The sequence below is a fragment of the Astatotilapia calliptera genome, chromosome 8 (assembly GCF_900246225.1).
Source record: "Astatotilapia calliptera chromosome 8, fAstCal1.2, whole genome shotgun sequence".
In the NCBI taxonomy this organism is placed as follows: domain Eukaryota; kingdom Metazoa; phylum Chordata; class Actinopteri; order Cichliformes; family Cichlidae; genus Astatotilapia; species Astatotilapia calliptera.
The window spans coordinates 9908435-9935780 of record NC_039309.1 but is presented as its reverse complement, the minus strand read 5'-3'; the positions used below and the strand labels follow the sequence as shown (position 1 = coordinate 9935780).

Genomic DNA, 27346 nt, shown 5'->3' with positions numbered 1-27346 from the left:
AACAAGTTCCTGTATGTCGCACAGGAGTCATTTAGATTTAGATTAAGACATGAAAAGAGCAGGGTTTTTGTTTTTTTGTTTTTTTGAATGCACAATGTCAAAAAGCTTTTAGTGCTAAAACTTGAAATATATTCTACAGTTGAATGCTCGAAAAACTTAAGTGTCTAAACTTTGTGTTTTGACTTATTTTCATAGATTATATATTAATAATTATCCATCTGTTTTCTTAACCCCTCATCTATGTCAGGGTTGTGAGGGACTAGAGCCTATTCTAGCTTTAAATTGGGTGAGAAGGAGGGTAAACAGTGGACAGATCACCAGTCCATCAGGATATATTTACTCACTGGCTACTTCATTAGGTTCGCTTGTTCAATAGCTTATTAACATAAATATCTAATCAGCCAGTCACATGGCAGCAACTGAGTTTAGCATGCAGACATGGTCAAGAAGGACTGCTGAATTTCAAACTGAGAACCAGCATGGGGGGAAAATGGTTATTTTAGTGACTCTGAACATAGTTGTATGTCTTAGTATTTCAGAAACTGCTGATCTACTGGGAATCCCTACACAGCCATCTGTAGGGTTTACAGAGACAGGTACAAAAACAAAATATCCAGTGAGCAGCAGATCTCTCAGTGAAAATGCTTTGTTGATGCTAGAGGTCAGAGGAGACAGCTTTGAGCTGGTAGGAAGACATAGTAACTCAAATAACAACTCAGTACAACCACAGTAAGGAGGAGAGCATCTCTGAACACACAACACGTCGGACCTTGAAGTCCATAGGTTACAGGACCAGAAGACCACACCAGGTGCCACTCCTGTCATCTAAGAAGAGGAAATTGAGGCCACAATTTGCATGGGCTCTCCAAAATTGGACAGCAGAAGTTTGGAAATATTGCCTGATCTGATGAGTCTTTTTCTGCTTTTTTGGATAGTAGGGTCTAATGTAAACTACATGAAAGCTTGGATCTATTCTGCCTTATATCAGGGGTTCAGGTGGTGGTGCAATGGTTTGAGGGATATTTTCATGGCACACTTTGGGCCCCTTACTGCCAACTGAGCATTGTTTGAAACCTGCAGCCTACCTCAGTATTGCTTCTGATGATACTCATTTTTTTATGTCCACAGTACGCTAAAGACTGTAACATTATGACTGTAAAGTAAGCAAAGGTAGGTTGATGTAGCAGAAGAAATAGCCACTTGTGTCCCACTGAGTGTGTGTGTGTGTGTGTTAAAGATGGAATCACAGTTCGAGCTGTCACTCTTTTATTCTGCTTGTTGATGTTTTTCTGATGCAGTCGTGTTGAATTTGATGTGTTTACTGTGCTGAGACGGAGGCAGGCAGAATGAGAAGCAGCCGATGCCGGCTCCCCTGTGCTAGAACTACTAATCTTGACACAGAGTAAGTAAAGGTTAGACTAAACAATGTGTGTTTGCTTAAAGTGATTTTCATGACAACTACTTCATCATAGCAGGAAGAGAGATAGGCTGTATTTAGAAAAGCTGCATTACCAGATTGGACAATTTTTTTAGCTGTATTTATTACAGCGTTTCAACCGATTTGTCAAGTTTTAGATTTATTTTATTAAAGTTACTAAAAAAAAACAAGGAAAAATAACTGGGGCGTCATTATATTTTAATTGCAATAAGGTTTTATTTTTTAATAAACGGTTCAGTAGAATACTTCAGGAACACATTAGACTAACCATAGCAAGACAGAAAAGAAAAGCCTACACTGACAATGAAAGGCTGTCATTTGTCACAGCAGTGCATTGAGCTGAACACTAACATTAACATGCTCACGGTGACAGTACTAACGGTGCTGATGTTTCTAAAGTTCTAAAGTGAAATGTTTACAGTGTTTACCATGCTAACAAAGGTTAATTAGCACTTAATTTGCAGCTGCATCTGTCATTGTTTTTGTGTCTGATTATGAAACCAACTTAGAGCTAGAGTGTGCAAAAAACATGTGCCAACCCTAATTTCTTTACATTTTACTTCCAAGGAGCCAGATTTTCTTCAAATTCTTTAAAGTGAGCTTGAGCAGTAGTTCTCTAAAAGCCTTGTTCTTTGGACATGGGCTGCTCTTTCACTCACTTTAAGTCCAGTCCTTGTACCTGACCATTTTTAGAGGAATAAAAGAGCACCAGCAAGGTGATTTCCAAAGCGCTATTAGCTGAAAACTTGGCATAGCTTGTCATGAATGTGCAGTGTGTCCTATCATTTGAGGGAAACTGGACAACTTGAGGAGAAAAGACAAAATATCTACAGCAGATAAACAGTATCTGAAAGTCATGTCTTAAGATATAGGAAAAAAATCTGATATATTCTCATATCCATCATGCGGTAATAGCTTCATTTTAATGATCTCACACTGCTAGACTGGCCTCTAGCAGTGTGAGATCAGCTTGACACAGAATAAAACAAAAGGCAGCCAACATCCAGAGAAGAGCTTTAAATGTCCTTCAACAAGCTCAGAGAACTATTCCTGAAGAATGCTTAAAGAAATGACGAGCTTGCCTAAGAGTTCAGTCATGTTGAATATTGACTTTCAAGCTTTATAGAATTATACTCTGCTTTTACATCCCATAGTATATTTCCATATTTCAATAAATCGCTGTACCCATTTCCCCATTTTCTTAACAAAATATAAAGAAATGAGGGTTGGCTCAAGACTTTTAGCTCTATATTTAATAAACGTTAAACCAGACATGAAGCAGCTCAGATTTGAGTGTTAAATGTTTAATAACTAATATGCAATAACATTAGCAATTCTTTCTCATCTTGGCTAGTCAACGCCAGATATTAAATACCTATATTTAAACCATATATATTGAAACTGTTCTGTAGGGATTTATATTGAAACTTAACTTGCGATCTGTACATTTTTGGTAATTTATGTTTTCTATACCAGTTTATGTGTTATTACTTTGAAGCAGCTTTTAGTGGATATTTATTTGCACTGAAATCCTGAACAAAATAACATTATTTAGTCAACTAATGAGGTCAACATGTCCCATCCTACATGTAACAAACATCTTTATTGGACAAGTTTACCTTAAACCCTGAGATCATGTGACGAACCCAGCCCAATATAGACATTTTTTAAAAATCAACTGCTGTTACTGAATTTTTCTGTCCGTTTTCTAGCCTCTCTCTTACTAAAGTTTCAAGAGAAAACAGATGTGTGTCTGAGTCCTCAGGCAGAAAAGTCCTCACGGCGTCAGCCAGCTGAAACAGGTACTCTGTATTTTTCCCGCTTGGACCGGTAGAGTTGATGATCTGAATGGCGATCTCCTCCAGGGGTGCGGGGCCGAGGTAGTTGGGATTGTCCTTGGAGCCGATGTAGATCAGCGTCTGGCTTGGCGAGCAAGTGAGTGATGGACGGGGGTGAAAGGTCACCGTGACGACCTGATAACCACCTTTTTCTCGGTAGTCGAGGTAGCGCTTCACTTCTTCCTCCCGGCCAGTCGGCAGTTTGTAGGCAACACCCCAAACACACCCCTGAGGAAAGCAAAATGGCTTAGAGGTCCATAACCTGATGACATTTTCTTAGGTACACCTGTTCAACTGCTTCTTCACACAAATCTAATTGGTGGCAGCATCTCAGTGCATTTAAGAATGTAGACATGGTAGACAAGAATACCTACTGAATTTCAAACTTACTGGTCTGAGTATTTCAGAAACTGCTGATCTACTGGGATTTTCTCACACAACGACCTCTAGGGTTTATAGACAATAGTTCAAAACAGAGAAAATATGTCAGTGTGGACCAAAATGTTAGAGGAATGTTTCCAGAGCCCTTTTGAATGTATGCCTTGAAGAATTAAGGCAGTGCAAAAAGGGTTCCAACCACTACCAATGCCCATGTCCTTAATAAAGTGTCCGGTAAATGTATTAGTATTTACATTTGATAAATGATGATATATAATCACCTTGTCTAAAGTCACAATAAAAGTCAAAATAAAAATAACTGACATAACCAATGTTATGTTCAAAAACACTAACCATACTCACACCCAGAAAATTATTATAATCAATTACTCTCTTGCTTCTACGCTGTGAGTATTTCTTATTGTATTTTATGTTTGCAAACATCCAAGGACTTTACCTTGGACTTCAAGAAACTATAATTGATAGTTTTCAGCATTTATTTCAAACTTATCACACTTATCAGTCAATTCTAAAAACGAATTCCTGCCATGCTTTACTACATCACAACTCATACTACAGTACTGTGCAAAATCCTCAAGCCACTCCTCATTTTTAGACATTTTGCTTTTAAGAAGTCAGACTTTCAAGTTCTTTTTTAAAGACCTCTTGAGCAACAGTTCTTCAGGCTTTCTGAAGTCTTTCAAACTTTTTCCTTGATTGATTGATTGATTGATTGATTGAATCTTTATTCCTTCTAGACATTGGCTGCTTTTTCACTCATTTTCATTCCAGTCGTTGATCATTTTCAGAGATTGTTGTTTTATTTTATTTGTTTGGTTGTCGCACCGAAACTGGATTGTTCAAATTGCCTTTAGTAAGTACAGACATGGTCAGGAGAGAGGTACAACATTGAGTATCTGTTGGCATCTGTGAAACACGGCTTAGTTGTGGTTTGGGGCTGCATTTCAGCCAGTGGTACTGGGTATCTTATCAAAATTATGTAATAATAAGCATTGAAAAGTACAGTCAGACTTTGATCCAACATAAAAACACTATCTGGGAAGCATTTGGCAACAGACTGCCACTGGAACACTATTAGACATGGATTGGCCTCCCCAGAGCCTAGACCTCAAGATTATTAAAGCAGAGTGGGATCACCTTGACAGAGAACAGAACAAAAGGCAGCCAACATCCAAAAAAAAGACTTCTGAAACATCTTTAGACATCTGGAGAACTATTCCAGAAGTCTCTTTCCCATTTTCCTAGCAACATAAAAAAATGAGGGGTCACTCAAGACTTTTGTACAGTACTGTCTATAAGAGGTTTATAGACAGTCTTCTTTCCTGCGCCGTTTTCACTCCTGTCTGCCTTGTAAAAGCACGAAACTCTGCAAAACTGTTTATAATTAAAGTATAGCACTTTCTATGTATGTAAGTGAACACAAAAAGTTCTCTCTGAAGTGGAATCCAATTTGTGCAGCTTTGTACACTGATCGCCTTCACACTCCAACTCTTGTCTTAATTATAGCCAATAAAACAAGAATACATAACAAGGTAGGTGGATTATGACCATCAGGTAGTAATAATCTCTCATTACTGTGTAAATAACATGTAATTTTGTTTGCTTCCTGCAATGCAAACATCAAAGTGATGACAATAAAGGCATACGTCTTGTACCTATTATGTAATGAAGTTACCAGTCAATGAAGGAAAGAACAAACAAATGGGGGCTATTTTGAGTATGTAGTCCGTATTTATGGAAAAACATCAAGAATATGACCAATATAATTTCTTCTTTTCTATTATCGTTTCTTTCGTTTCCATTAATTTTTGATAATGAATGGTTCTGCTCATCTGTCAAGCTATTAATTGAATTTGTGGTTGGAATCACAAATTATTTCTTTCTGACATCATAAAGACTTTTTAATACTGACTGATTAATAAAGGAATACGTCATGGGCACACTACAAAGAAATTGTTATTGCACCCTGATGTTAAGAAAGGGGGTATAACTCACCTCAGGATTCTCTACGAGTGTCACAACCCGGCCAGGCTGCAAAGAACACACAAACACACATAATAAATGGCTTTGTCATTAAATTGCAAGTTGGTTAGCACACATATTGCAGGAAATGGGATCTTTCTGAAAGGTTACAGGCACGGTGGGGGAAATAATTATTTGATCCCCTGTTGAATTTGTAATGTTGCTCACTTACAGAGAAATTGGTTAAATTTTCATTAATTGGTTTTTATGGTAGTTTCATTTTAATGGAGAGAGACAGAATATCAACCAAAAGTCCAGGAAAAAAGCATATTACATAAACACTATAAATTGATTTGCATGTCACTGAGTTAAATAAGTATTTGATCTCCTATAATCTAGCCAGAATTCTGTGTTCATGTGGTACACAGATTACAATCAATCGATTACAGATGCGCTTGATTTCAAGTTATATTTGTAAAGCATGCTTGTCCATAAAATCGGGTTTTTCCATCCCAACCTCTCTACCTCCATAGGCAAGACCTAAGAGCTGGATAAGAATGTAAATCTCCACAAAGCTGTAATGGACTGCAAGTCAATCAACAGTAGGTTTGGTGAGAAGGTGACAACTTTTGGTGACATTATTTGGAAATGAAGGAAATAAAAAGATTATCAATCACCCTATAGAAAATCTGTGGGGGGAACTGAAGTTTCAAGTTGCCAAGTACTAAGGCATGTTTTGCTTGGCGATGAAATACTTCTTTCAATCAATGACATGCAAATGAATTTATAGCTTTTACTTCTGAATTTCTGGTTGATATTCTGCATCTCACCGTAAACAGTTCGAGACTGTTTATTCCGTTGTGTGTGATCAAAATTACAAATTCAGCAGAAAAACAAACAATTATTTCCTCCACTGTATAATATCACCTGTACACTTTATAATGCAGTGGTTGCCAGACTGTGAGGTGGACACGTATTGATTGGCAGCGCTTGGCAGACCAGGAGAAAAAGAGTGGATAAAATTAGAATTACATTAGAAAATGAATACGTTTTCTAAAGCTGGGCAAACAAAGAAAAGTTGTGGTTTTAATCCGATATAAGATTACAGGAGTCTATAAATCGCCATATTAGGGGGAATATTGCTAACATGGATTTAAATATTAAAGGGCAACATCTAGCCCATTTATAAGGAATAAAGGTTAGGACATAAAGGCGTTAACTTTGTAATAATATAAGCCGAAGTGAAGTGTCTTCAGTAATGTCTGCCGTGCACTAAAACACACTGTAGCAACATTGCATCAGGTAGTACTTTTTTCATTCTGGCCGCTATGAATCAGTTCCCAAAGCCAGCAAGGTATACTCACCTTACCCGGTACACCTCGATGGTCGGTACTGCCTTGCCAAAACCGGCGACTGAAGCCTTTTATGTACCCAATTCTCTTTTCCTCGTAAGGAAAATCTACTTTCCATATCAGTGAGCCGTAACCGAACACCCACATGATGAGAGGTTAGGCTAACAGAAAAGGACGGGTGAGCTGGACGAAATAGTCACCTGTAATCGCGACGCCTACGACTTATAACAAGAGCTACAGCATTATAAAAGCTGACGTGTTCACCTGTATGAGTAAAGGTGATATCTAAAAACAGGAAAACGTGCTTGAAGCACCGGTTCCGTGTTCAGCGGACAAACTGTCAAGTAATACGGATTACGTAAGTTCCTTCACTTCCACTAAATACCTTTCAGTTTAAATGACAATTCTGGAGAATCTGCACATTTTTGGCCAAGAAAGCTAAATTATGACTTTTCGGTTGTTGAATCAAATGATACCCATTCTTTTCGCACCGTGTTGTGCTTACAGCATATGCCGTATCACTTTCTTGCAAATGCTTTCGGGCCACCTGCTTTTAATTTGAAGGTGAAGCCACAATTCCGGATGTTTGTAGCTATTTCTGTGCTGGTTTTAGTTAGGCCAAACGGTACAGATAAGCAAGAAACGCTGTCATCGTGATGTATGTCTAAATAGCAAGAGATTATAATTTTGTAATAAGTAGTTTGAATATGTCCATGACTTCCTTGTTACCGTTCAGTACAGTGGGATAAATTTAGTTTAGGTTCACATCAATTTATTTCAACAAACTTTATTTTTTTAACTAAAAAATAAAACAAACAAGACAGAAATATTATTAGATTAGTCTACTATTGTATGATATTAATCGTGGACGTTAACGATTAATGGATGTGTTAATGTGACCTTTTCTTGTCAAAAAAAAGTCACAATTAACTCTTAATAACATACAAAACTTTTGTTTCCTTCTTTGTTTTTATTTTTTTAAATCTCGTCTTTTCTCGAATGTTGGGTTCACCTATTACCCGATGTACCCTAAACCCCTACAAGATTATTTTATTTTAGGCTATGGCTCTCATGATTTCTTTTCAGCTCATTTCTTCTTTTGTGTGGCCTTTTTTCCAAACATGAGCTGGGACAGATAACACAGGGCTTTCATCCTGACACCAGGGGGTGCTGAGTTTCTATTTCCCACAGTGTGTCATGGCACGCTTCTTTCATGTATGCCGTGAGAGCACTGATTCAGAACCAAATTAAGTGGACAGCAGCAATATGGTCTCTAATGTCATGCTCATTCCCCTGCCTCTGAGAACAGCTAGTCAGCAAATCTTTTATCTGAGACTCCAGTTTGGAGATGCAGCTCAATAGCTGAAATCCCCAGCTGTGGTAGCTGAGGAAATATCCACCATTTAGATACCCTTATTCAAGAAACCAAAGCCAAACTTGGGGTAGCTGAGCTGATCGCTGAGTGACAGAAGATCAGAAGTCAGCTCTAAACTGGAAAAAAAAAAATGGAAACAGTAACTGTGTTGGTCATAAAACCTGTTGCCATCTACTCAAAAACATATTCTTTTTGCTTTTTAGCCCCCCGCATGTTATCTTTTACTTTTATAATTAAAGTATGTTGTTTTGTAAATGCACCATGTGAATTGAGGTATTTACACTCATCTGCGATTTAAGCACTCCTTGGAAGTATTGAATGGACTCCTCTTTGACTTCAAAAATGCCTCTAATTCTTTGTGGCACAGATTCAGCAAGGTGCTGGAAATATCTCTCAGTGAGTCCATAATGACATGATAGTTTCACACAGCTGCTGCAGATTTGTTAGCTCATATCCCTGACATGGTCAAGAAATCAGTTTGAGATGACTGGACTGGATTGTCACATGGTGTGTTATCAAGATGGAAGCGGCTATCGGACGATGGGTACATTGTGATTATAAAGAGATGGGTATAGTTAGCTACAATACTTAGGCAGGCTGTGGGGTTTAAACAATGCTTGATTGGTACTAAGGGGTCCAAATTTTGTCAAGAAAATATCCTCCACACCGTTACACCACCGGATTGATCTATGCTTTCATGTTACTTACAGAAAGTTCAGACCCTACTATCCAAATGTTGCAGAGAAATGGAGATTCATCACAACAGCAAACATATATTTGGGGCGATTGTGGCTCAAGAGTTGGGAGTTCGCCTTGTAATCGGAAGGTTGCCGGTTCGAGCCCCGGCTTGGACAGTCTTATGTCCTTGGGCAAGACACTTCACCCGTTTCCTACTGGTGGTGGTCAGAGGGCCCGGTGGCGCCAGTGTCCGGCAGCCTCGCCTCTGTCAGTGTGCCCCAGGGTGGCTGTGGCTACAATGTAGCTTGCCATCACCAGTGTGTGAATGGGTGGATGACTGGTTGCAAAAAGTGCTTTGGGGTCCTTAGGGACTAGTAAAGCGCTATACAAATACAGGCCATTTACCATATTTTCAGTGTTCTTTTATCCAGTTTTGGTGAGCACCCATGTGGTTTTCTGCTGTTGATGTAGTCCACTTGCTTCGAGGTTCAGAGGTGCTCTTCTGCTTTCCTCAGTTAAAACAAGTGGCTATTTAAGATATTTAAGATATTTAAGATTCTTCTTAGTTCTTAGTTCAAAGTAGTCTAGCTAATCTCCTCTAATATTTGACATCAACAAGGCGACTGTGAATCAATGCCACAAATAACTTGCAAACTGTATCTCTATGCTGTATCTATCTTTGACACTTTTATTAGTGTGGCGAGGTGTGGTTTGTGGCACAGCAGCAGGGGAGGGGTGGAGCAGTGGGTTCGGGGTTTGGTGTCAGCGGAAGACCAACACAGCTGATTTCCATCGTATAATCACGCCTTCCCTATTAGAGTTAGATGCCAGGACCTGACGGGAGAGCTGCGTGTGCTGCACTGGAGATAGACAGCTGTAAAGATGCCCGACCGAAGTCACTGGAAAAATTATAAATAAACATTCAATTACCTGCAAAGCTACGTGCCGTAGAAAATATTTACTTGTGTTAGTTCTCGTTGTTTGTTACCTTTGTATTCCAGTGACAAACAACATAGACATTTAGGCAAGTCTAAACAGTTTGTTCTGCATCGTGTTTGTGTTCTAAGAAAAGAAGCTAATTCTTTTTTCATAATGAAGAACATGTTTTATTTACTCGACTAAAGAAAACACATGCATTTCCTCTCTAGGTGAATTTGTTGTGTCCTGTTTGGTAGATGGTAAACAAAGATGTTGTAGCGAATGTGAAGATAACGCATGAGAAATGACTGGAAATAGCGTTTAGTGTAAACGTTCTGTTCCTCTATCTAATCAGTACCAATCTGAAACCCATTTTCCCCTTTAACACATTCTAGTACAGAGCATAAACATTACATATCTTATAAATTAAATCTACAGTAATCCACCCTTTATTCCAGATTTAATCAAAAGACTCATTATGTCAACAAGATAATCAAAGCAAATATGTCATCATTGCAGAACAATCATTCTGTGCTGGTATGTAGGTGGCTATGCATGCACAGCTTCACTCTGTGTTATTTCTTCTCCCAGTTTCTCCATACACGTTACATCAATTTGATTCTCTTAGGCTTTCTTCTTCTCTGACAAGCATTTCCTCTCAGTCTCCTTCTCCCCGTGCTCCTCCTCTCTTTGTGTTCCCTCTCCAAATGCAGAGCTGCTCCTAAACCTTCCTGTTCTCCTCCTGCAGAGTATTCTGTTTATTCGACAGGGAGGTGGCCAAGATAGTTCTTTACTCGATCATTTCCCTCTGAATTTTGTTCATTTTTGCAAGCCCACTTTCACGTTGGAAGACTGCATTTGAATCAGAATTGTGTTATTTGATCGTTTTTTTGCTCTCAAAATTGTGCTCGCTCGCAAAAATTCAACCTGCCTGGGTCAGTTTCCTTGACATGATGAACCCTACTGAAAAACATGTAGCAAACACACCAAGGGGTAAATCAGATAATGCCACATCAGGTTGAATCTATGTGGATGGATCAGACTGTATCATGCTTGACAACTGACAGAGAGCACTGGTTTCCTTTAACCTCATAACCACCAGTTTTTCCCTGACCTCACATTTGATGTTGTAGTCGTGTAAAAGAGGTTCAATACACTGTGAATCCTAATTTACTGATGTTATCCTTTCCTTGGAAATATCAGAACAAAGAGCTTTTCTTTGCTGTAGGTTATGAACTGATGATGTAGTTTGACATTTAATTCGAAGGACTTGTTGACTAGAAAGCTTGCGTTAGAAATCATAAAAGCATGGCAGTTGAAATTTTGGGGCATTTGTATTCATTTCTCATGGTGAATTGGGGACTGAAATTTAGAATATTGTATATGAGGCTCTGTTTTACTTACTTTTAAAAAAATCTGTGACTTGTGAGTGTCTCAGCTTTAGGGGGGCACATCACCAAATTACAGGAGTGCTCCTTTAAGACGAGTTACGCTCCCCATGGTCTATTTACTCGTACTGTCTTTCCAGCTCTGAGTGGGTTTTCTTGTTCAGACGAAAAATCCAGGAAAATGTGTCTGTTGCCATCTTAGTCCTTTGTATTTTGTGCCAAGGCCTCTTTCTATTTAAGAGGCCTCTTTCACTGCTGTTCTTTGTTAAATGGAGCTCTCAGCATTCAGGACTTCTTTTGATTTTGTGTGTTCTAGCAAAGAGATTTTAATACTGTGTGAGAGATTCTGGCCAGCTTTATTAATTTGCACTCAAGAGTTTTTATTTTTTTTACAATAAATATACCATCCAGTTACCAACAGTTTTTTTCTAACTAGGGAGAGAGAATTACTTACATAAACAATGTTGTAAGAGAGAGATGAAGATTTCTGAACTGGAATTTAAGAGCAAATTCCAAAACAGCACGTTGTGGTAGGACTGTATCTTCCATGGGATACAAAGCTCTTTAAACTTTACTTCAGGGCAAAGTTTTTATGTGGCATTCGCTCACATTTGTCTGTTTTTTCTATAGGTGCTCTGAAATGAAATAAATCCTTCAAAACTACTGCCCAAATAAGTGCCGAGAGGCGTTTTTAAGATGCCTGACAACTGTCTAGTCTTTCTTCTAGAAAAAAAAATATTTTTAATCATTCTTTGGTGTCAAATTGAAGAAATCCAACATGTGAATTTCATTGGTCATTTGTTCTTATCATTTTCTTAAATGTAGAGGTAATGTGATTTTACTACCCACTTTATTAGATACACTAGTTCAGCTCCTGACTCTCGTGACAGTAACACCATGCATTTAGGTATGTAGATGATCAAGACGACCTCCTGAAGTTCAAACCGAGTATTAGAATTGGGAAGAAAGGTTATTTGAGTGACTTTGAATGGGGCATAGTTGATGGTCTGATCTACTGGGATTTCCCCACACAACCATCTCTAAGGTTCACAAAGAATAGTCCGAAAAAGAGAAAATATGTTGTTCTCTGGATGAAAGCGAGAATGGCACGACTACTTCAACCTTATAGAAAGGCAAAAGTAATTCAAACAATTGTTATAACTTTGGGCTTTGCACTTTGGACCTCTTAGTAGAAACTCCTGCTGACCATCTTAATCTCTTTGTGACCACACTGAACCCATCTTCCAATGGCTACTTCCAGAAGGATAATGCGCCATGTCACAAAGATCAAGTCATCTCACACTAGTTTTTTTGAACATAACAATGAGTTCACTGGATTCAAATTGCCTTCACAGTCACCAACACTCTCCTAGCACCTTGTTGAATCTATGCCAAAGGTGGAATTAAGACACTTCTTAAGACACGAGGGGACAAATCTAGTTAATAGCAAGGTGAAGTGTAAGGTAAGTAAGAAAAAATGAACAGAACTACTAAAGCTACTCTTTTTTTCACTTATTGATAAAACCTCTAAGAAAATTACGGCTTTAAGGAGTGGCTGATAAAACGTGTTATACTGCATGTGTAGCTGTATGGAGCTGTGTACCTGTCTGCTGACTGCAGATGGAAATTAGCTAGCGGGTAAATCTGGTATAAAAAAAAAAGGCTTATTTTCTCTGAGGAGATCAATGTTTCTGTGAATGGGCCCTGACAAAGAAAAGGAATAAAATGAAAGCAAAGAGAAACTGTACTACAAAAATGTTCTACTGCCTTCATTGGCTGTCAGATAGAAGGCAAACCAAGTAAGTTATATCCTTACTGTGTTTACAAGCTTCTTTCAAGGAAAGCCAAAATTTACATCTTTCATGCTAGTCAAATATCATTCCCAGATCTAAAAAGAGTCTTTCTGTTAGCTCTTAGCAATATTTGGATGGTGGGGTGGGTGCAGTTTTCTCTGTGGTGGGGTTGGGTGGACTGTCCCGGGCTCTGTGGGGCCGGGAGGCGCTGCTGCACTGGGCCCCGGTCTGGATGGGCCTGGGCCCCCTTTCCCTGGCGGGTCGCGGAGTATGGGGGTGCCTACTGGGGTCAGCGGGGGAGCTGGCCCCAGGGAGGGGTCACTTGCCCCTCCCTTCCTTCCCTCCCCATCTCCAGCTGCCTCCCCCTTCCCGCTCCACCGCAACCACCCACACATGCAGGACCTTGGAGTAGGGGTATGTCACCAGGGTGCAGAGGAGGCTACCCCCCCCCCCCCCCGTCCCCTTCTGGCTGCCTCTGCCTCAATTTTATCCCACAACTTAGACATTCACATTACTCACACTCTCATTACACATACATAATCTTGGGGGTGGGCACGATACACGGAATCCAAATTACCATCAGGCTGTGTTCTGGGGGCCTCTGGATGTCTGGAGTTTTGATCTCCTCCATACCTGCTTCATGCCCTGGAGGACGGGGCTGTGGCCCCCCCACACCCTCTAGCAGATCATTACATGAAGGAGCCTTTTAAAAAAACAAAACAAAAAAAAAAACAAGCGCGTCCATGCTCACAGGTGTACACACGGGTGATCACACCCACAAACTACACCCTTTTTGGCTCCTACCTCAAAGCACACTGTGTTCTGTTGCTCTTATGTGCTGCACAATAATGTTTAATATTTAGTATTTACTGTCATATTCCCATATATCATTGTGATGTTGTTTACTCTATTACTCTTGTTCTCTTCTGCTTGCTTTCTTTTTTCTTTCTCAGCAGGTGATCCAGGTGATTGATATATGTATTTCTTTGTCTTTTTTTTTCTGCCCGTTCCGTTGGTTTTTGTTTTTTGCCCTTCTCCCCCGTCCCTCTTCTCAGCTGTTTCTCTTTCCCTCTTTCTTTCTCCCCTTCTTTCCCCCAGTCCAAAAAAAAAAAAAATATTTGCCCAGTCTTAAGTTTCCACATTTATATAAAACCCTTTGGATATATTCCAAGCACACATAGCTTGACATTTAAATGAACTTACGGGGACAATATTGATGACAACCTCTGGACACTAAAGTATAATTTTGTCATGCGAGTATTTAGTGCAAACATCCATGTTATACACAGGTATATGATAAAAGCAATGTGTCTGCTAGCTGTTTCACTGTTTTAGACCCATTTTTCCCTCAAATCCTGGAGAAGACAGAATAATTGAGCAGCTCAACTTAAATTGCTGTTTCCAACTCAAACAATCAGCCAGAAAAGATCCCTTCTGAATTTCCTATCTACAGAGACTATTTCTTTTATTGCTCATAATGAGCAGACATGCACTACCACTGTTGCTTTTTTTAAAGTGTCGTTTTCTCGCTTGTTGAGATTTGAAAAGAGATTTCTTCAGATAGTTGAACCTTTTCTTCCTACCATCCACCTGCAGGATCATCTAACTAACCTGCAATATTTAGTTGCTCTCCTGCAGCGATTGAGGTCTACAAAACGCATCCAAAAGGTCTCCTCCATATTGACTCACTCTGGCATCAGTGGTTTTCCACACACAAAAAAAGCTCTTGAACCCCTGACTCCATCTCAGCAGCCAAAGTGAAGAATTGGCTTGCTGAGCCATGAAAAGTCCACTATATGTAGAGAGCAGAGTTGAATGGGCCGTTTTGGGCTCCGAGATCTCGAGACAGTTTGATCCTGAACTGCTCATATGACTCGTCAGAGTTCTCTCACACGCTCATGCTGAAATGAATGCAGCCACATCTATCACAGCTGTTGTTCTTGCCCGAGAATGTGAATCTATTCTGGGTATAACAGCTAATAATGATGATATGAAGGACTGTTAGATAAGGAAGTCATTATTACCGAGTCAATATTATCTATTTTGACTCACTTTTTGCACTGAGACTGCAAAGACCTAATTTATGAAAGTGTTGGACCAGCACAAGCATTGATTAATTAAAGCAACAGAATGAGAGAATCATGTTCGCATTGGCATTACTGATATTCTCCCTCTGTCTTCAAACGTTGTAGATGTAATAATAGAAACGATTATAGGCCTATAAAGAAAAAGTTTTATGGGTGATGAGCGCTGTTTTCTCCTTTGTCTTATCAGTAACAAAAGGCAAGTATTTGGGGTCCATGTGATGATAGAGGCGCCTGTTAACACATGTTCTCAAAAAATTAATGTAAAGTTCTTTCCAACTCCGAGTAGTTCTATTAAGAGAAAAAAAAACCTAAATGCTGATCATGAAAAGAGAGAAGCAGAGGTGATATCACCTTACCTCTATATCAGTGTCAGCAAAGGTTGTGTCATTATGTTAAAAAAAATTACTAGGATGGATGGACATGGTCCGCAACAATACCGCAACCAGGACGGAGCCATACTTTCATGTTTTTTACACCAGATTCTGACCCTACCGTCCAAATATCACGGCAGAATTCGAGACTCACCAGACCAGGCGACTTTTCTTCAGTCTTGTATTGTCTAATTTTGGTGAAATCATGTGAACTGTAGCTTCAGTTTGCTCTTCATAACTGACAGGAGTGGACTGCTGTAAGAATCAGTGTCGTGTGTGTTGAGAGATGCTCTTCTACATACTTTGGTTGTGAATAAAGATTATTTGAGTTACTGTTGCCTTTCTGTATGTCAGGTCTGTGGTAGCAGACGATGGGAAGTGAAGAGTGCAAACAAAAGGCAAAGGGAGACTAAGATTAAATTAACATTACTAAACTAGGAAAAACTAAACACTAGATCCATGGAACATGAAAACCTGAAACATGAAACCCAATACCTCAGGACAAAAATACAAAACACTTGTTCACATGTTCACGGGCCTAGTGCCATGACACTATCTGCTCCAAGCAGTTTGTCCTCTCATCTCTGGCTTCTGACATTTTCTTCCAGAGAAAGGTTCCTCAATGGATATTTTACCCTTTTTGTGTGGGGAAATTCCCAGCAAGTCTTCAGTTTATGAAATAGACCAGCCCATCTGGCACTGACAACCATGTCACCTTCAGTCATTCAAATCAAAGTTCTTCTCCATTCTGGAACATCTTACCAGTTGGTGCCATGTTGCAGTTTGGCTGATTAAATATTTGCCTTAACAAGTGGTTGAATAGTGTTAAATCCTCCCAATTCTTTTAATCTTTGGGCTGAAGGAAGGACAATACTCGGTGTATAAATGCTCAATCAACAATCTTTTATTCCATACAATTCAACACTTTATGAGCATAAACCATCCAGATGGGGAGACATGCATGAAGAGGGTCACAGCAAATCTCAAAAATGGTGGCGGGTTACTCAACCTCTTATAGCCTCTGTTGGCCCCCACCTAGTCGTAAAAACCTAAACATTCACATTCTTTCTCTCTTACGGCGCCTAAGTTGTGACCTTGGCTTCCTGTGCAGTATGTTCTGTTCTTTTCTAATCAGACAAGTAAGGTGATGACTCTCTGAAAACAGTATTTCTTATACCTCAGCAGTATAATTCATCATAAAACAATATCATTCATTCACAATAAATCAGCAGTCTAATTCAATACAAATCAATTTAACAAATGTAATAGTTATCACCTTCTTCTAATTCAGGAGAATAATGCAAACTAAAACTACATAATGATTTCACAATCTTTAATTAAGGGCTAACATGGCATAAGATAATATAATGATCTCACAATAGATGTACCTAAAGAAGTGGCCATTGAGTCTACTTTTGATTTAGTGCAAAAAAAATATTACAGATTTTGCTATAACTTCCGAGCATTTACCATGACACTGAAAACCCTTCTGGGTTAAGGGTTAACACTGATTCTAAGAGCATTTTAAAATGATAATACACAGCCTACTTTTTCTCCTTGACTGATGGTAACACATAATACAGCAGCACAGTTAAACATTTTCTTCATTTACATTTTAAACTGTGCACATTTGTAGCAAGTAGCAACAAAAAACAGCTCTGCACTCATCCCATTTGTGTTTTTATACTCCCTGCATATGATGATGGACTACTGTCATACACAAATTGTTTGTTTTAACAACATCTTAGTGTTCATCATGCTTGTGTTGACTTTTTATTAGATTGTGTTTATTGTCTAAAGATATTTTTTGATAGGGGACATCTGTAAGAAATGTTCTGCGCCGATGTTGCAAAGTCTTGGCAGGCATTAGATCTCTTGGCAGGTGACGTGATATTAAACAATCTGTTAATGTTGCATGGCCAGTGGTTTCGTGGAAAACAGGATGTTCCAGTCAGAAACAGCTGGCTCGGAAATCTATTTACATGTCTGGGCTAGGATGATGGGAAAGGGAGCAAAGTGTTCTAAAGCAAATTATGTGAAGGAGTAAGATACGGATGAACTAAGCTATTTTGAGCTGATTCGTTTCTCTTTTTATTAACAAGGAATTTCCTTCACACTACAAAGAAGCATATCCGATACATGTAAATGACGTTGCTGAACAGATCCAAGATGTTTTCTGCCAAAGATGATGTAAATAAAACTTCAGTCCAGTCATCTTGATGCATTCTCAATCATCCAGGAAAGTAAATCTCCAAAAGTTGATTCTGTTCATCTGGACGTAGCGTTTTGTGGGAGAAACGTTTCGTCACTCATCCAAGTGACTGAAGACCGAAGGAGTCACTTGGATGAGTGACGAAACGTTTCTCCCACAAAACGCTACGTCCAGATGAACAGAATCATGTTTTGGAGATTCAGTCCAGTCAGTCTAGTGATATTCTTAAAGTACCTTGAGTTGCACTCAAAGCTATAGCTTAATCTCTAAGTTCGAGTGAGACCTGTGCCGTGCCACAGTGCGGAAAACCTTTGTTTTTTGGGGCTGGATAAAATTATTTATTTATTATACAGTTGATTTCATACACAGTCCCCTTTTGTCAGAGGCTCACAGTTAATTGGAGAACTGTCTGACAAGTGGTTTCATGGCCAGCTGAGGCCTGTTCACTTGTTATTTAATAAATGAAGCAGACATAAGATCTGAAGTTGTTTCAAAGTGTTGAATTTGCTTTTCGTAGCGTTTCACTGTACATTATAATATGAGGCCAATAGAGAGGGGCAAGTGAGGGAATCCATCATTAGACTGAAAATTAAACATATCAAGGAGGTAACAAAAGCTTTAGGTGTGGCTACATTAACACTATGGCCTGTATTTGTATAGCGCTTTACTAGTCCCTAAGGACCCCAAAGCGCTTTATACATCCACCCATTCACACACTGGTGATGGCAAGCTGCATTGTAGCCACAGCCACCCTGGGGCGCACTGACAGCCAAGTCGAGAACACTCTCAATGAGGTTGGTGTATCATTGACAAGGTATACAAGAGTGATCTTCATATGTAATGGCAAGGGGATGTATCTCAGCCAGGGGAACCTGTGGCCACTGGTATTTACTGCCGATGTGACTGCTGATAGAAAAAGCATGATGGCTTTTTATAGTCCAAATGGAAAACGACCCAAGAGTTTCTCAAGGTAAAGAAATGGGATGTTCTTCAGTGGCAAAGTCAGTCACCTGATCTCAACCGAACAGAGCATGCTTTCCAGTTATTAAATAGAAAACTGAATGCAGAGAGGCCCACAAATAAGCAGGAGCCGAGGAAAGAGAGCATTTGATGACCCTGGGTTGTAGACATCAGCCTTTTATACAAGTATTAAAAACTGCCATTATATTTAATATTATATTGTTTTGTCCAATAAGTTTTGAGCCTATAAAAGCAGATGACTGTGTATGTAAATGGTTATAGTTCTCAGCATTTCCTAACTTTTTCTTTTATTAAACCTCTTGAATTAAAGCTAAAAGTCTGCGCTTTGATCACATAATGACTGTTTTAAGAGCCACTGTGGAGGTGCAAAGAGGTGAAACTACAAAAAATATGGCTTTGTCTAAAAAAGTAACACATACAGAATCTAAAATGGTGTGAATTACTCAGATGTCGTGATTTAAATTGAAAAAAAAATGCAACCATTCAGAGCACGTTTTTGAAGTAATCCAAAATGTAAAAAGCACTCACTATACATTGCCAACATTTTAAAATAGATGAAGAGCCACTTGATTGAATGAGAATATTAAAAGATAGAGGGATATGATAGCTTTACAAGCTGTTAAAAAATGTTTTTGTGACCTCATCGTGATGGAGTTAGAGACACCATTCAACATTTTGTTTTCTTTTTTCCCTACTCTGAAAATAAGAGTAAGCACCAAGGCCCTTGTTTCCAAACCACTGACACTCAGGTTCGTGTTTTTGGAGTGATCCTCAAGCAGAAATGAAAAGTATTCTCTCACACAGAATTAGTGCTATTGTAGTAAAGCGCTGGATAAATGCAGATAAAATTTGACCCAAGGGTCAGCCTTGCTGTTGACTATTCACACTGAACTCTGAGTAGAACAAATACCTCCATTCCAGGAGCTCTGTGCCCTTGTGTGTACATTACTGTGCAAAAGTGTTGAGTCACCCTTTCTTTCTTTATAATTTTCTGGGAAATAGAAAATGTTCAAACATAAATGGAAACAGAGTATTACTTAATGTAAAATGGAATTTGTACAATTCTAACTATCTTGAAAGGGGAATATTTGATATTAACATCTTTATTGTTATTCTATAGTTCCATCAAATCATCTGCTAAAACCTTGGTAACATTTTCATCAACAATGGAATTTTGATTTTAACATCTCAAAGCTCATCCAATCTTCTTTATTTCACCTTATGATATAAAGTTATTATTAATATTACTATTGTTATTATCAATATTGCAGCATTTCTTGTTGTGTCCATTTTTCACAATAGAGAAAAATCAAGGTCTAACAGGAATGACTATTCTGCCGTGGCGTGTCCAGCTGTGTCTGTGCTTACAAAAGAGTATAATGTCCAAGTTAAGTATACTTTTTTGTAGATGCAGACACATCTCCACAGTTACGAAAATTTGTTGACGCACAGACATTAAAGGTAAATGCTAATTGTAGCAACTAGCTTCATGCTTAGGTTTGTCCTCCTCTAATTTAACCACTGAACTCAACCTCTTGATTTGTTTTTGTGTCTTTGATGCCTTTCGGGTTTTGGAACTATTAATTAATCTAACAAATAACAATAATAAATTATAAAAAAAATATTTGTCATTTAGCATTAATTAGCATGTATCCGTGCCTGTGCAAGGCATCCATACAATTCGATACATCTTACAGATGGTAAATTAGCATACCGTCCTCTAGGTAAATATGGCCACTTCTTGCTCCAAATAAAAAACAAAAAGGGTTTTAATGGCCAGAAATCAAAGTTTTTAATCAACGAGTGACTTTACAGTACTACTTTCAACTTGTAGCTTCAACATTAAATATTTTCTTTCTTAGCTTATTTGTTTTTTGTTTTTTTTTTGTTTTTTTCTTTGCCTGTCCCATTTGGTTCTTTAGCCGTCAGAATTGTTGTCTGAAGACCAACAAGGATACCCAATGGATTTATTCTGTCAAATGGATCATCGTGGCATTGCCGTATTGGTCCATTTGACCTTGGTTTTTATTTTTTATTTTATTTTATTTTCAGTTGTTACAGACGGGACAGACATGAGTGAGGGATAGGAAAGGGAGAAAGAAAGAGGAAGGAAAAGAAAAACAGAAGGGGAGAGGGAAAGTAAGAAAGGGGAAAAAAGTAAATTAAATTAAATAAAATCTCCTGGATCACCTGTTGAGGGAGAAAGAATAGAAAACAAGCAAAAAAAAAAACAAAGCAACATACTAAACACAACACCATCGCATTAATCTAGCTAAGTGTAAACAGCAGTAAATACTAAATATTCAATGTTGTTGTGCAGAACGCAGGACAGACAGCGCACAATGTGCTTTGAAGTAGCAGCCAAGAAAGGTGTAGTTTAAGTCTACGAACAGTGAACACGCGTGTGCACACCTGTGTGGATCAGCGTGCTTGTATTCAAATGGTTTCCACATGTAATGGTCTGCAAGAGGATGTAGAGAGCCATAGCCCCGTCCCCCAGGGCATGAAGCAGGCATGGAGGAGATCCAGGCCCCAGACATTAGCTTATTTGTAAAACTTTGGCCTTTTCGTGGTAGAATTCATTATATGAAAGTTCCTGATTATAAAATAGTTCATGGGTGTCCTACTGTTAATTTTGTTATTTGAGTCTGTATTAAAGTGGTGGACTGGACAAATAACAATCCAAGATTTTCACCCATCCCATTGTTAATTATTCAGGCAGAACTTTGGGTGGGAGAAGAGAGCCTTAATACTGTACTGTCAACTTTTTGATTGGAAAGCGGAAACGCTTGTGCTTGAGGTTTAAGAGCAGAGATGAGTCAAAGCCAAAGCTGGTGGACAGCTGGCATGGAGTCAGGGCCAAAGTGGAGTTATGGCCATATTTGAGCGCAGCCGCAGCACAGTGCTGTCAATCTGGTTGAGGATCCACAGAGGAGATGGAGATGAGATTTAGTCAGTGCCAAAGAAAAATTTGAGCAGAGATAGAGCTGATGCCCATTCTGGTGATGAGTGGGAGTTTATGTCAGTGAGGGAGTCTCGCTTTTACTGAGGAAGCAGGAGTTGATGACGAAGAAGAGGATGAGTGGAGTCTGAATTGCGTCAGAGTGGAACCAACCAGATAATTGCTGGAGACGAGCCAGCATAAAGCTACTGGAGTCTGTAGTGAAGTCAGAGAAAGAGCTGGAGAGGGGGAGGAGAAGCGAGATGAAGAGGTGTTAGAGACTGGGGATTCATAAAGGCTTTTTTCCCTCACTATTTTATTCCTTTCCGATCGTTAACTGTGTTTATTTTAGAAGCACACGACAGTGTGAAGCTGATGCAGAAAAATCGCTCTGTCAATGAATTCCTTGAGCTTGGCAGATAAAGAGGACTAACTTGATATGATGAAAGAGAGACTGTCACTCTGGCTGGACTCGGAACATTTTGCTCTGGACGCTTGACAAACCGACGGCTGGTGGCCACAGAAAAGAACGTTTGCTATAAATATTGTCATCTACAGTTGTTACGCTGACCATAAATGAAGCAACCATTTCAAAGCATGAAATCATAACAGGCCTTTTTTTGAACTTCTCTGTTGGCAAGATAGTCTATGCTGCCTTCTCTAAATTAAAAAATGAATCGCAGCAAAGAAATTATATGTAGATAAAACAGTTTGTTGGTTGATAATTAATTAAACCAATAGTTAGTTCCCTTTAACAAACCATAAAATGATAATTATTAAAGTTAAATAACTGAAAGTCGGAAATTGATGTCGTTAAAGTTTGTTTTAAAGCGCTCATAAGGTGCAAGCTGAAGTGGTATCAGCCTCCTGGACGTCTCCCCCTTTACTGGGCATATCCAACTGGGAGGAGAACCCAGGGCAAATCCAGGATACACGGGAAGGATTATTTACTCATCTGGCTTGGGAATGTCTCAGTGTACTCCCAGAGGAACTGAGGTGGCTCAGGAGGGGGATGTCTGGGTATCTCTGCACAGACTGCTCCCCCTGCGACCTGGACCTGGATAAGCAGCAGAGGATGGTTGGAATACCCAAGTTGGCAAGAGGTGTGGCGGTGATATAAATCAGGATTATAAACCTGGAGGCATATGGTTTGTGTCCTGTTTAACTCACTCTTTAATTACACAGAACTGGAGCCTATCTCAGCTGACACTGGGTGAAAGGCGGGATACACTCTGGACAGTTCATCAGTCCATCACAGGGCTAACACACAGAGACAGATAACAACTGATCCACACCTACTGCCAATTTAGAATCACCAATTAAGCTAACAGGCAGGCTTTTACACTGTGAGAGGAAACCAGATCATCTGCAGGCACGGGGACAACATTCAAACACCATACAGAAAGGCCTCAGTTGGCCAACAAACGGTTAGAAAATTCCCAGAAAATTATTGCTGAGGCAAAACTGCTAAGGAATAAATCACCGCGCTGCCCTATAGTCTGTCGAAAAGATTGGAGTTTTGTACAGACATTGCAAGTCTCCAGAGGATAAATCCTAATGACTTCAGTGATCCACAACTACTTCTTTTCAAGCCATGTGCATCAAACTATACAATTTCCATTCACATCTTACACCATCTTCATTTTTCACCTTGGTGGCCTTGCTGAGGTGAATGTCTAAAGCGCTTTACTGATAGTCTTTTAAACATATTTATTTCTTACTTTATTTTATTTCATAGCAATGAAGTCATTTTCATCTCAGAATCTGCTTTTAGAATTTTTACTGATGCATCTCAAGGTCTCTATCTCAATAAACCATTCTTTTCTCCCTGCCTCATTCCAAGCAGCTGCATTCAAGACTGTTTCTTTCAGTGTTCACTCTGTAGGACTGACTGATCAGTGCAAAGCATGAAAGAGCTCGGTACAGTGTGCTCTGTATAGGTATCATACAGTTACAAGACCTTCTGAAAATGCATTATGACAACTTCCTTTGGTAGCAGTGCTTTACTATAATGTAATATTTGTAATTCATAGCTGTCATTAAAATGAAACCTGTACTTCAGTGCCTTCTGAGCTGCAGTGCTGACTCTTGCTCAGAAGGTAGACGGAAAATAGAAAATCAGTAATTTGATCATCGCTCCTTTATTCCCCCATCAAAGTGTCCTTGGGAAAAATGCAGAAATGGTAATCAGTGTATGATACGAAAAGCAATTTCTAGTATACAACAGGGATGTGAATGCGAATGGGCGAACGTGACTGTGTATGCTATATAAATGCTTTCCATTAGCTACTTAAAATTAGCCTGAGACCAGACAGAAATGCCCACTTGAAACTTCATTTTCATCTTCAACCACTTTCCATGGAGAGCATGGTTCATTTTTTCCCTAACAATCTTATCCACCGGAATCTAATGTCATTTCAACTCAACACTGATGCATAGCCATGGCAACATACAGGTTTTGCCGGGGTCTTAAGAGCCAAGCAAAGCAAATTAAAAACAGTTCTGCTTGTTCCTCCATTTCAGTCAGCACCAATATAATCAAAAGAAGATTATTGTCTTTTTAATATGTGGCAGTTTGGCTTTGTTCTGGGACCTCTTATTCCTTTCACACGCATTATGAGGAAAGCTTAAGGTTGAAAGAGCAACAACAGCAGTCCTCAGCACAGGTCAGAACAAGCTTCTGTTCTGTCTCATATTTGCTGTCATTACATGTTGTGATGGCGTCTCATGTTGCAATGACAGTAAATATGATACTTACTTAGATTTGACATGAGAGGAGAAGCTGGGGCAGAGGCGGGTTACAAAGCAGCTTGCAGATGTGTGGCTTTTGAAAGATTTCAAATTGGGAGCAAGGAAGGCTAAACCATCAGCTGATGTGGGCTCCTGTTGTGCCAGGACTGGAGGCTGAGCTTGACCTAATGGTCTTCGTGAACTAATGCTATGTTTGATATATTTTGTACTGTGGCCATGCTTCAAGGGTGCCAGAAAGAAGCAAGCACAGGCCATTTAAAATATATGTGTGCCAGCATTACAGTACATGACATTAATTTGGCAATGATGTTAGTCCTAGCAGGGCATAGATTGGGTGATTTTCCTGCCCTCTGTTGTTACATGTTGTGATGCCTTACAAGTCAGACCACTGTTTACATGTGAAGATTCAAATTCTGCACCCAGGTAAATTTAAAAGTTTCTTCTTAAAAGATTCTGTGTATCAAATGTTTGGTATTTTATTGATCTTTCATCAATTAATGAACACTATGTTTCAAGAAAAATGAGTGTAATTTCACTAATCTTCTCTATGTCATCAGTCTTTTGCAAATAAATCGAAATGTTAGACGTGTGCAGTTCCTTGGCTTAACCACCGTCCTTCAGTGTGGTATGGTGGGTCATGGTTAATGACTTTGCCAGCAGAAAAGGCTTTAAAGCTAATGATGATTCACACCTCGGGCTCAGATGACATTTACAGCTTTCAAGGTGGGATATAATCTTAAGTAAAAAAGCAGCATTTATTTATGAAGTCCTTTTTCAAAGAGCAGAAGACAAAATCACAAGAAAAACCCAGGACACAGCAGATAATACTAGAATTAAAGGAAAGTAAGTTGTGGCCAAAGGTTTTTGTGGGGGCACTGCTGCCCAAAATGAAATTTTGATTTATTTCCCATAAAAAATACTTATGCAATGCTATTGATTGTCATTATATCATTTGCAAAATCTGAATAAAAACTGAAGTGCAAATGTGTACTACTGGCAAAACACTTCGCCCTGTCTGTGCACAATTAAATAAAAGACACAAGAATAAAAAGAATGTGAAATTTAAAGGACCACTCCCCAAAGCAACAGGTCCCTACAGCTTCCTGGACAGTTGGTGGGCCTTAAGGAGGACGAACCTATGTAACTCACTTGGGCTTTGACCACTCAGTCTCCATGGAAAGGCCTGGCCATCAGGAACTCAAATGAACCCCTCCCCAAGGCGTTTCTGGAATACTAGTTGTCATCTTTACAAGGCTCTCTTGAATCACACTTACTCTGGCCCCTCATGAAAGATCAGTTTTCCTTGGATGACCCTACCAGGACCAGAACATTAACATAGTTCCTTGGATTACTGGGACACAAAGCCCCTCCACAATGACAAGGTAGCAATGGAGAGGAAGTCAGTCATTCAAGAAGATCTCAGAGTAGAGCTGCTTCATCTGCTTCCTCTACATCAAAAGGAACCAGCTGAGTCCATATGAACACCTGACCGGGATACCTCCCTCCTGCACACCTACTAGGTGAGGTTTGCAGAAAGCAGAAAATGGACGGACGGACGGATGGAGGGATGGATGGATGGATGGATGGATGGAATTTATAGAATTATATAAAAATTAAAGGAGAAACACAGGTATTAAAAGCAGTACATACTTGAATCTCAAGCAGACTTGCTGTAATTTTCACTTTTCCTTTCAACCAGATTTGGACCCTTTAAGAGGTTGATTCTCTTCCACAGTCTGTATGTTTGACAGAAAGTCGGCTGTACCACCTCTACAGCTCAGAAATTACTATATAAGATCTTGTTTGTTTAATCTCTACAAATATGAAAGCATAAAAAAATGTAAATTGCTTCACAGGAATAGCATTGCTCATGAAGAAAACACACATCCAGATGTTTGATCATATTCCTTGTTTGTTGTTTGTTTTTAATGAATAACAGAAAAATCAGTGTAATCATGCAAATGCCAGGAAATCCTTTTTGCTTATCTTATTATGATCACGCTCAAAATATTCCAACTAGAAGTTTCAAGCAGTCTTTTTAGACAAATATTTGATATGGTAACATCAAAAGTATTAAGCTACATGATGGCATTTGTATGTGTTAATAAAAATTCACTTCCACATTACGCCACAATCTCAGACCTTTTGGTATTTATAATATTTGATGCCTCTATCCCTCAGACCACCATCTTCTCCTTTGTTTCATTTCATTGTGTGAGCGCAAGTAATAAGTGGAGGCACAAATGGAACAGAGCCAGTTTCTACCTCGCGATGATGAGGTGCCTATGACTGTGTTATGGGTCAGATTGGAAATTTGGCCTGGCTGCCAGGGAAGGTAATTGTTTTCCATGGATGGCAAGGGTTAAATGGGAAAAGGAAAAGGAGGAAATGTGGAATGAGAATGGGAACAGTAAAGGGAGGGTATGAGTAGGTAAGCAAGATAAAGAGCCATTCCCTCCTCCTCTTCCTCTTCTTCTGTCATTTGTATCAGCGTGTCCCTCCTCCTTTTTTATCCCGATCCTTGTCCTTATCAGATAAGCGGACACCTTCTTGCTAAAGGTGCTACTAGCCATCTCTAATAACTATGTGTGCATTTATGTGTGTGCCTGAGTGTGTGTTTTCATGGCAGTTATGGGAGCTTGTCATCGCGCTCCCCTAGATCAATGGAGCACAGTTGCCTAGCAACCTGCTGATCGGGAGGAAGGAGGCGGAGGGGAGCGAGAGAGGGAGAGAGAGAAAAGTGAGAGCAGCATAAGATTAGAAATGAGGGAGATGGAGCAGTCTGGAGAGAAAGAAGGAAGAGAAGTGGGTGAGATCAACAGTAAAGAACACTGTGGTTGGATGACAAGAATTAAAACCTAA

General features: G+C 39.3%; 1 protein-coding gene across 1 annotated transcript; it reads right to left on the bottom strand.

Moving 5' to 3' along the window:
* Window positions 1–1619: 1619 nt before the first annotated feature.
* Window positions 1620–7346, bottom strand: chac2 (ChaC, cation transport regulator homolog 2 (E. coli)). The gene is made up of 3 exons (XM_026178403.1): window positions 7002–7346; window positions 5671–5706; window positions 1620–3504 (listed from the first exon to the last, which is right to left on the bottom strand). The coding sequence occupies exons 1-3, from the start codon at window positions 7134–7136 to the stop codon at window positions 3106–3108; spliced, it is 570 nt and encodes a 189-aa protein (XP_026034188.1). The 5' UTR covers window positions 7137–7346; the 3' UTR covers window positions 1620–3105.
* Window positions 7347–27346: the final 20000 nt, after the last annotated feature.

Coding starts and splice junctions, on each gene's coding strand:
- chac2 (XM_026178403.1), bottom strand. CDS start 7,136: ATGTGGGTGTTCGGTTACGGCTCACTGATATGGAAAGTAGATTTTCCT. Junction 5,707..7,001: donor ATCGAGGTGTACCGGGTAAG/GTGAGTATACCT, acceptor TGTTCTTTGCAG/CCTGGCCGGGTTGTGACACT. Junction 3,505..5,670: donor CACTCGTAGAGAATCCTGAG/GTGAGTTATACC, acceptor TGCTTTCCTCAG/GGGTGTGTTTGGGGTGTTGC.